This window comes from Buceros rhinoceros, unplaced genomic scaffold (genome assembly GCF_000710305.1).
Source record: "Buceros rhinoceros silvestris isolate BGI_N320 unplaced genomic scaffold, ASM71030v1 scaffold26433, whole genome shotgun sequence".
Classification (NCBI taxonomy): domain Eukaryota; kingdom Metazoa; phylum Chordata; class Aves; order Bucerotiformes; family Bucerotidae; genus Buceros; species Buceros rhinoceros.
In genome coordinates this window covers 4,063-14,386 of record NW_010403433.1, presented here as the reverse complement: position 1 = coordinate 14,386, position 10,324 = coordinate 4,063, and the positions used below count along the sequence as shown (strand labels likewise).

Genomic DNA, 10,324 nt, shown 5'->3' with positions numbered 1-10,324 from the left:
TTCAGCAGTAGTTTGGTCAGAAAAGATCTGCCAGATGTTAGAAAGACAGCACTGCCCGTTGCTCCAAGATAGGCTGAGCTCATGGAGGGGAGTTTTGCCTTACTCCTAGAGATTATGCTTATTATCTTGTTGAAGACACGCAAAAAAAAGAGAAGAGCAGTTGGTAGGTGCCACAGCAGCAGGTATTTTGTTGCTGGAAGAGAAGCAAGAGGGACTTGGAGTCCTCTGCATTGGATGTGTGGTGGTGGGATCTTAGGATGAGCCCCTAAAAACTCACCCCGGCTTTGGCAGGAGGCATCTTAATTTTATCAGCCCATCATCAACTGCTCCAGTACCAAACCAGGAGGAGAGGGGCCTTTCCTGCCTGCCTCTGCTGAGAGTGCCAAAGATGCTCACTGTCCTTGCACAGCCTTTTGAGGATACATTAGTCAGCTGAGAAGATAGTTTAAATGCTTGCTTTCTGCCAGATCAACAGTCTCTACTTCATTATCTTCGCTGCTACAGCTCAAAATGGATTGTAGGACTTTAGAGTTTATTTTTCATACAAAAGTGCTGTTTATTCAGCAAAGGCTTTCTCAGCCTCCAGGCAGAGGGAAGCTGACAAAAGCAGGTTTTGAGCAGAACATTTCCCCATCTTCTTAAGGTAAAAACAGGGCTGGGGTGGCAGTTGTGTTTTAGTCGCTGCTCTGAGATACCAGGATGTGCTTTATGCAAACTGAGCTGTTTCTTGGCACCACCATCCCCGTATGTGACCGGTGGCTGTCTCAGGTTTGCCCATCTTGTGGTGGTGACCTGTGGTGTTATCTGCCTATGGTCAGCTGGTCTGTCCAGGGCTGTGCTCTGCCCACGCCAGAGACGGCATCCCGGGTGCTGTGAGAGAAGGATCCCCTGGGAAGTCATCGTGAAGCAGCTCCAGCTTCCACCCCTTGAGGGTTGAGAGTAAGTCAGGGAAAGTCAAGAGGGAACAGAGGCATGGGAGCTGCCCCGAGTTGAAAATCCCAGAGAGAAAATACTTTTGTACTTACTAAATCCTTGAACTTGCTTTTAAAATAGTTCGCCTATGAAATTAAAGTCTTGGGCACCATTTTCTTTCCCAATTAAAGCCAGCCAGCAACAAAGCTTTATTTTCTTCTTTCTACATTCTGCAGGTAAAATGAACTCGAGATTTAGTGATGTTGTTCCCATAAACGCTCCCTGGCTCTGCCTTGTAAGAGATGACAAACCCTATCTGTTAATGAGGTGCTATTTGCACTGTGATACCACGTTTCACCAAGCAGCTGCAAAGACTTCGCAAACATAGATATAAGCTTTACAAACCCCAGGAGCTGGAGGAGGGCATGTTTTGTGAAGGTGGGCTGACCTGTGCCAGGGGAGGGGAGGAGTGGTGTGACAGAGTCCTCCTGGATCAGAGCCAGCGAGAAAGCCCTTATCTTCTGCTCCAGCTCCAGTGAGGGCTGAACTGTGCCATGGGACAGGCTTTTTTGGAAAGGAAGGTTTGGGGATGACCAAAGGCCTGAGCTGGTCAATGTCCATAGCTGCTCAGCCAGCTCAAGGATGCAAAGGTGTTTTAGGGCATCGCAGGGCTCTGGGACCCCCATCCCCAAGAGATGGGCAAACCCATCACTTACCAGGGGATAACTTTTTAGCTACTTCACCTCGACGGTAGTTGTGGGTGCTTTGGAACACACATGCAGTGGCTGGAGTCTCTCCAGCTTCCTCCCACCAGGGGAGAATCATGTTTTGGAAACTGTTGTGTTTTGAGCATCACATGGGTTGTCCCTTCTGGATACACTGAGACACTGGGTTTGTTGAGGCAAGGTGGGGAAGGAAGATTTGCTCGTTAATAAAGCTGGAGGGAGGATTAATTGGATCCAGTAGTGTATTTTATTTTTGCATCTCAATTTGTATGGATTAGCACTTAAAAGGTAAATCACTTCTAGTCTGCCAGCTTAAGAGTAAAATCCCTGAAAGCTTATTGTTTTACTTCTAATGCAATTCTGTAGTATCTGTTGGCTTCTGACATTAATTTACACTCATTTTCCTATTTGCTTGTTGTGGTTCAACCCTGACCAGCAACTAAGCACCACGTGGCCGCTCGCTTGCTCCTCCCCACTGGTGGTGTGGGGAGGAGATTCAAAAACAAGTAAAACTTGTAGTTTGAGGTAAGAACAGTTTAATAACTGAAATAAAAATAAAATATTATAGTAATAATAACTGTGATGAAAGGGAAGATTACAAAAGGAGAGTGAGGAAGAAAAAACAGGAAAGTGATGCACAGTGCAGTTGCTCAGCGTGTGCTGCTGAATGCTCAGCCGGTCCCCCAGCAGTGATCCACTGTTCCCCAATTTACACACTGGGCATGTGTGTAACCATTCCTATGGTGTGGAATGCTCCTTTGGCCAGTTGGGGTGAGCTGTCTTGGCTGTGTCCACTCCCAGCTTCTTTTGTCCCTCCAGCCTTCTCGCTTGTCAGGGCATGAGAAGCCGAAAATCCTTTGACTTACTATAAACACCTACTTAGCAACAACCAAAAACATCAGTGTGTTATCAACATGATTCTCATACTAAATCCAAAACATGGCGCTGCACCAGCTACTGGAAAGGAAATTAACTCTATCCCAGCCAAAACCGGGGCACTGCTAAAGCAACACAATGCCTAGAGGCCTGTCAACATCTTTCTTGTAAATCCCTGTTCTCTCGGGTTTGCAGTGTGGTGGAATTAATTCCAGGAGAACTGGATATGCAACACTTGAGACTACGAGAAAATAGTTTATTAAAAATCTGGATGAAATTCTTTTAGCTGAGAGAGAATTTAATTGTTTGCAGGAAGGCAGGCTGTGATGAGGGGCTAGGCTCTGTCACCCGCAGCTGTGTTCCCACCCCACCTCTGCCCAAGCTGTGCTGCCTGAAGAGCATGTCCTATTTGCCTGGATCTGGGATGAGGGAGACCAGGATGTGGTGGCCCCCAGGACCTGATGGGTCTCCCTGAGAGAGCAGGGAAGGGCTGCAGGGAGTGCGCATCACTGTCTGAGCTTTAGCAAACTGTACAGTGTCAGGTGGTTACATCTGAAAAAAACCATCAACCTAACTTGTCCCACTCGTCTTCAGAAAGGTACATCTCTTGAAACACTGCCCAGGGCCATAAAATAGGAGAAACAATCCGTAAAGGAATTGCATTTAGATCCGTATGCGTTGTCTCTCATTTCTACTTGCAGTTTCACAGGGCAGAAGGAAGGGAAGGAGGAACACTGCCTTGCATTTTCTTGGTTGCCATTGATGGCTTTGATGATTCCCCAGTCATACTGATCGCTCCCAACTTTCTCCAGACTCATCTAAATGGTGTTTTCTCCTAATTCTACCGGGATAGGAGCATGTGTAGAAAGAGTAGGAGAGGATGAAATGATGGAGGACACATGTGATGGTGCAGCTTTGAGACAAGCATCAACAGAGAGGTCTTGGGAATCCTCTTGGAAGGGTGCATCTGAGCAAGAACTCTGTAGCAGCCAAAGGATCTTCTCAAATACCCACAGGTTTCTCACTTTCTAACATGAGAATTTATATATTTACCTGTTTTCCTCTGTACCTTCCTTTTCTGTCCTTGGCCAGGTCTAAAAAGTTTCAGTCCTTCATTGAGAGCTGCCTAGTGAAGAACCACAGCCAGAGACCAACCACAGAGCAGCTGATGAAGCACCCCTTCATCCGAGACCAGCCTAATGAAAGGCAGGTCCGCATCCAGCTCAAGGACCACATCGACAGGACTAAAAAGAAGCGAGGCGAGAAAGGTTAGTGGAGAAGCGAGGAGGGTTAGTGGAGCAGCAGCACTCTGGGCAATCCTTGACCTCTGCCACGTGTGTGGAGGTGCGTGGTGTAGAGCAAGGCACACCCGCGCGAGTGAAGCATATGGGTAGAAGAAGGAAGGCAAAGAGGAGTGGGTCTTCATGGTCTCAGTACCGGTTTCCCTTGCTCAGATGGCTGAGTTTGTTCACAAACTGGTTGAATTAAATAGGTTTGGTCCTTCTGTGTGACCACACTTCTTATGATTTTGAGATCAGATTATTTTGTTTGATTTTGATTGCTCTCAGTCATTGAAACCAGAGTAAATATCCATACCAAAACACTGGTGTTCATATATAGCCTATGGGTGACTGTCACTAAAGCTAATTAGTGTTTTAGTATCTTTTTTTTCCTGATGAAAAATGATGTGGTTTTTCTGTCCAGGTGCTAATTTCCACATGGAACGTTTAAGCTTTGATTTATTCAAATGTGTGTATAAAATTTAGGTCTGCTTGTATACGAGCTGGGGTGTGGGAGGGAGAAGCTGCTAAGCTGGATTTGTCCCAGCTCACGTATTTCATGCCAAGTCTCTTGATCTGTGTGACATTCATGCTGCACCAGCGATGAGCAGAGTTGTGCAAATGAGCATCTAGATAAGACCCTCGCCCCAAGCATTCCATTGACGGGGAATAACCTATTAAACCGGATGTTTCCAGTGAACTCTCCAGGCCCTGTCGAAGTTCTCTGAAAGGAAGATCCGATAGCTGAGGAAACTTGTTAAAGGATTCAGCTGTTTGTGAAACAAATTTTAATTTGGAAAGTGCATTTGTAGAATCCAGCGAATTAATACGTTGCTGTTTCTCTTCGTATTGCTAGCAGTATTAAATTTTCATACATACCTTCCAGCCCCTTCTAATAGATTTCACTACCATCAAAACAATAAAACAGAATCCCAGTGAAGCATTAAATGTGTTTGTCTGGCAAATGAAGGTTGGACTCTGGAGATGGAGGGTAATTGGATAAATTAGCCTTTCTCTTACTATCATTCCCTTCATCTGATAAAGATGATATCCCAATAGAAATCACAGTATGGAGCACAACATTGCAGTGGGGTTTTATGTAGATGTCTTCATTGCCTGGAAAATACATGGATTTGCATAGGAAGAGCATATGTTTAGGGAGAGAGGAGTTGGTGCCTTCAGAGTTGTGGTTAAATCTCACCTTCCAGTGCCTGTGGCTTCAAGAGCTTGTGGTGCACCTCCCTTTGAAGAACCCTCCTGAAAAAGGGGGTCACTCACTGTCCTTGCTACATTATTATTTTATGGACACCCCCCATCTTCGCATTAGTGTCTCTGGTTAGTGGGGCTGTTGCCTGCTATGCTGCACCAGCCGCGAGGTGCCAGCACCCAGGGAGACCACCCCTGCTTCCCTAGCATCTCAGCCCCCTGTGAAAACAGGAAATGCAGAGAAATAAAGCTGCTTATTCTTTGTCACACAAGAAAAGAAAAAGAGTTGTCTGCTCTGCCTTCAGAGCTCAGGGGTTTGCAACCACTGGAAAAACAAATGAGTCCAGCAAAGGGCACTGATGAACAATTCTGTTCCTAGATGAGACAGAGTACGAGTACAGTGGAAGTGAGGAGGAGGAGGAGGAAAATGACTCTGGAGAACCCAGGTAAGAATCAGCACTTCATTTCTGCCCTTACGTCTCTTTAGCTCTGTGGTAAAATCAACGCGGATTACAGGCTCGTATGAACTAGAAATAGAAAAAGGACAGTTTGAGCACTGAGTGCCGTTCCCTGGCAGAACAGAGTATATTCTCTGCTAGGTGGTGCGTGGGTATAAACTGGTAATACAGATCACCTTCTGGGGAAGAAGACCCGGGTACGCCATCACCTGTGGGATCTGCAGCATGGCGTGGTGCTGTCACGGGAATGTGGGCGTTTAGATGCGGAAAAAATGTGAGATAAATTAAAGACAGAATCACAGAATCGTTTTGGTTGGACGAGACCTTTAAGATTGTCAAGTCCAACCACTAACCCAGCACTACCAAGTCACCACTAAACCATGTCCCTCAGCACCACATCAGCACATCCCTCCAGGGATGGGGACTCCACCACTGCCCTGGGCAGCCCATGCGTGACAACCTCAGCCTGTTCCTCATCCTTGCTCACTGTGTTTCCCCCAGTAAAGGATACTGCCTCCAGTAAAGGATGGGGATTCTCCTTAGCCCTCCTTCAGCTGTTTATGTATTTATAGAAACATTTTTTTATTGTCTTTCCTGGCAGTGGCCAGATTAAGTTGCAGCTGGATTTTGGCCTTTCTAATTTTCTTGCCGCACAGCCTCACAAGATCTTTGTAGTCTCCCTCCGCGGTCTGCCTCTTCTTCCAAAGGCCATAGACTTTCCTTTTCTTCCTGAGTTATAGCCAAAACTCTCTCCTTAGTCAGGCCAGTCTTCTACCCCACCAGCTTGTCTTTCAGCACATGGGGACAGCTTGTTCTTGCACCTTAAAGATTTCCCTCTTAAAAAATGTCCAGTCTTCCTGGACTCCTTTGCCCCTCTGTCAACCAGTTTCCTAAACAGGCCAAAAAGACAATTTTTTTTTTGAATACAGTTCCTTACATCCAAGAGAAACTCCCTATTTCCATGTGACTTCTCACCATGAAACCTCCCTGGTGCTGCTGCAAGCACGGTAGCCCTGGAACTTTCTTTGGTGACATTTTCCAAGCCATTGTAATTAGTATCAGGTTATTCCATTATTTCACTGAGATAATGTAGTATTTTAATAACTGGCAGTGATTCATGCTGAATGTGCTTTGTGAACAGCTAAATATAGTGTGTGCCACTGCAGCACAAGAGGCTTTGGCTAGAAACTTAATGTAAAGGCAACCTTTAGCAAATAAATTACCGTTGAGCCACGGACAGTGTTCAGATGCTGTTGGGATGAAGGGGAGAGGGCCCACACTGGAAAACCACTCCTAACTCTCCCTGGCAAGAGGCTTAAGCATGCAGGGAGGAGAACCTTCTCTGATGATTCTCTCCTGTGCAGCTCCATCCTAAACCTGCCTGGGGAGTCGACGCTGAGGCGGGATTTCTTGCGGCTGCAGCTGGCGAACAAGGAGCGGTCGGAGGCTCTGCGCCGGCAGCAGCTGGAGCAGCAGCAGCGGGAGAACGAGGAGCACAAGCGGCAGTTGCTGGCCGAGCGGCAGAAGCGGATCGAGGAGCAGAAGGAGCAGAGGCGAAGGCTGGAGGAGGTAACTGGCCAGATCCAAGCGATGGGCTGGCAAAGGCTGGTTTTGGGTGGAACAGCAGGATCTCTGGCACATCCCAAGTGATTGTTCTCAGCCTGTTTTTTTTTTAAGATGATCATGTCCTAATATCTCTAGTTGGTCACCCCAAACGTTTTGTTGCACTGGTCAAACCCCCCCGACTCATCCTTTTTGCGTACCTACCTCCAACCACTCTCCTCCCCACAGGAAGTGTTGCCAACTCTTGTGAAGGTAACGGAGCTGGTTTGCCATAAATAAGCCCTTGAAATACGAAACTTAAAGGAATCCCTGAAACTCCTGAGCAGAGTTAGCCCGTTATTGGGGTGATGGCTGTATTCCATTGAGGTGGGCAAAACTCTTACTGGTCCAGGCATCTGTCAAGTTCATTACCGTTATTTGCTGCTGTGGAATGTCATAGCTGAGAAGAAGCTGAGAAGTTCCATTTGCCCTTTCCCCAGATCCATGTGCCACTTGTGTCTCCTTTAGTCCCCAATTTCAGCTCCAGTCCTTCCAGTCCCTGCCAATTACAATTTCTCATATAGGGGAGGGGCAGATGCCTGCCTGACTTGTGCAATGATCCATATGTGCCCCGAAGCATAAGATTTCATTACCCTTGTCTTAACATACCAGCTACAAATACGATCGGTCATAAAATTATCCACCCTATTTAAAATCCAGCTGCAGGATTTGACCGGGTGACTTTGGGTGTCCCTGAGCTGCTCAGTGTGGCCGCGTGCTCCGTAGGAAGCGCTTGCTTGTGGTGTAGCTCCTGGTTCTTGGATTGCCAAGTCCACCAGAACATCAAGGAGCTTTTCCCCTGCTCTTGGGTTTTTCGATGGGATTTTGCACAAAAAAACCCCCACCAATTACCTCACACTGAGCTCATCACAAGTCTATGATTGAAGGGTTCACATGTTAAGGGTAATTAAATTAGCTTTCTGAAGAGGTCACCAATATGTCTGCAAAAAGGACTTGCAGTAAATAGACTATCAGAGCAGCTACCCCCTTAATTTGCAGGACTCTTGTTACCTTTAACCCAACTCTCTCTTGGTAATGCCCCCAGGCCAGAGGCACAGACGGGAAGGAATTTCAGGCAGCTGATGGTGGTGATGATGGTGATGGTATGGCCTCTCTTTGAGGTTGTCCTCTGAGCCCCCCGGGGTGAAAACCAACACTGGCAAATCCAAGGCAAAGCATTTTTTCAGTCTGGTAAATATGTAGGTCTGTAAATATGTTGTCAGAGCACAGAGCACCGTGTGTTCCATGTGTTGTAGGTCAGGCTCTGCTTGCCTCCTGCACCCTTCCCAAAGCTGGCGAGCTGCTTTGAGAGAAGACAAGGTTTGCACATAGATACATCCCAAAATCCCCTGTCCCGGTGGATGTTTATCTGAGGCCTGTGATAAGGAAGCCTGGCTCTGCCTTCATCCCAGTCTGCTTGCCGCAAGCAGTGCAGGAGCAGAACAAGGACAGAATAAAAGCAGACACCAGATTAGCTGCAATCCTGTAATGAATACAATGCCTGCCGCTGTATTAATATGTTCTCTTCACATACCAGAAAATTGTTCTTTCTCTTTGCCGCTTTCCAGGCAGGATTTGAATGGAGGACTAATCTCCTTGCTAAGCTGGAGAGCTCTGCCTTGAGCTACAGAACCTTGTGGGACTGGGCTCTGCACAGCACTCCCCTGGCTCTGCCAGTCACCCGCCACGCCCCGGTTCTTTGCCCCATGTCATTAAAAGCTAATGCCACCACAGCCAGGATTTAAAATCAATGCCTTCGTTTCTGGTGGCTCCAACAGCCTCCCCGGGCTCTTGACCCATTGCCTTCCACCCAGCTGCCTTACAGTTTCCAGACCTGCGCTGAACGGAAGTGATCTGCTGGAGCAAAGCCAGCAAAGGCGTTTTCATGCTCCTGCCATGTTGGTGAAGCGTGGAAAGACAGTGGGACTGTAACCAGCAGCCATCCTCTGCCTATCCTGGCGTAGGACCACTCAGGTCTCAGCCAGGATTAAGGGAGAGCAGGTAGCTCTGGTGACCCCAGCATCTTCTGAGGTGCCCATCTTCTCAGGTCTGTCTAGCCAGGTTTAGCTTCACCTGCATCTCCATCCACTGAGTAAAATGAGCTCTCCTCTCTATTAGACACCGTTTGCGTGGCGAGCGAGAAACATAGCTGGGTTGCTATGGTGAGGATTAAAGCAGGAGTCCTTGAAGAGGTACAGACCTTCTGTTGCAAACATGGTGGGTTGAGACAGGGACACTTCAGCGCAGCTGGCTGTGGTGCTGCAAGGTGGTGTGTATCAGCCATGGGCTGCTGTAGAGGAACCAGATAAATAGTAGAGTGGAGATTAGCGAAGAGAAAGGTCCATCACTCCTGCAGGGAGTGGGATAATGGAGCCGCACAAGCAGCTTTGAGCATCCTTCCCATGAGCTTTCTGCTGCCAGAGGAGTTCCAGTGTCTGCCGTGGGGAGGGATGCTGCCTCAGCCTGGGGATGAGGAAGGGTGTTGAAAGGGTGTTGTACTCCTAGGCTGTCCCACTATGTCGAGCACAGCCAGCCAGTGGTGGGTGTAGTTTGGTCTTTGTCCTTCGCAGACATTTTGGGGCAGGAAGCACCTGATGGTCAGACAGAGCTACCACACAGCAGCTGTCACGGCTGTGCCGCTGCCTGAGGCACCCAGCACACCCCATCTATGTCACGACAGTTCTGCTCCAGAAAGCAGCGCTGCTCCAGCAATCCTACCCACCCCAGCAGCACCCAAACCCTTCAGCAGCAGCCAGGCTGTTGCCTTTTGGCCTCTGCCTTTTCTTTCGCCAGCTTTGCACTGACTTCAGTTGCTGACTCTTGGCTCTGGATTTATTTTGCTTGACGGAAACAGGGTTTCTTCCATGCTTCTTTATGGTCTGACTAAGATGGGGTGTGACTCTAGTAGGCAGCACTGTACCAGCAGATCTCTGGGAGGAGGGACCAGTGGAAGACTCAGATTACCGTGTTTTCAAAGTGAAGTTGGCCGTTAAAACCCAACAGAGCATCCAGGACAAGTAAACACTGGTAGCTGGTGGCTTCTGGGACTTGTAAGTCAGCCTGGTTGGTACTGCCAGGCACATGACTGTGCTTGTAGACAGAGCTCCGATTCATTATAAGATGCCATAAAGGTGCCGGGCTGAGCGAGTGCATCAGCTGGACCCACCTGCCACAGCAAAAGGATTGACTAGGAGGATGCCAAGCTCGAAAAAGCCTGGAGTGAATTGGTGCAGACCTCCAGTAGATGATTTTTTTTTTTTTTTTT

General features: G+C 47.8%; 1 protein-coding gene across 1 annotated transcript in view; it reads left to right on the top strand.

Annotated features, from left to right (window-relative positions):
* LOC104490694 (traf2 and NCK-interacting protein kinase) overlaps nucleotides 1–7,272 on the top strand; it is a gene marked incomplete at both ends in the record, with an annotated part of 25,360 nt that extends 18,088 nt beyond the window's left edge. Inside the window, 4 exons of the mRNA XM_010133016.1 lie at nucleotides 3,606–3,781; nucleotides 5,379–5,445; nucleotides 6,822–7,026; nucleotides 7,249–7,272. Of these exons, the coding sequence (XP_010131318.1) occupies nucleotides 3,606–3,781; nucleotides 5,379–5,445; nucleotides 6,822–7,026; nucleotides 7,249–7,272 (472 nt within the window). The remainder of the gene's footprint in view (nucleotides 1–3,605; nucleotides 3,782–5,378; nucleotides 5,446–6,821; nucleotides 7,027–7,248) is intronic.
* Between the last annotated feature and the right edge of the window lie 3,052 nt (nucleotides 7,273–10,324).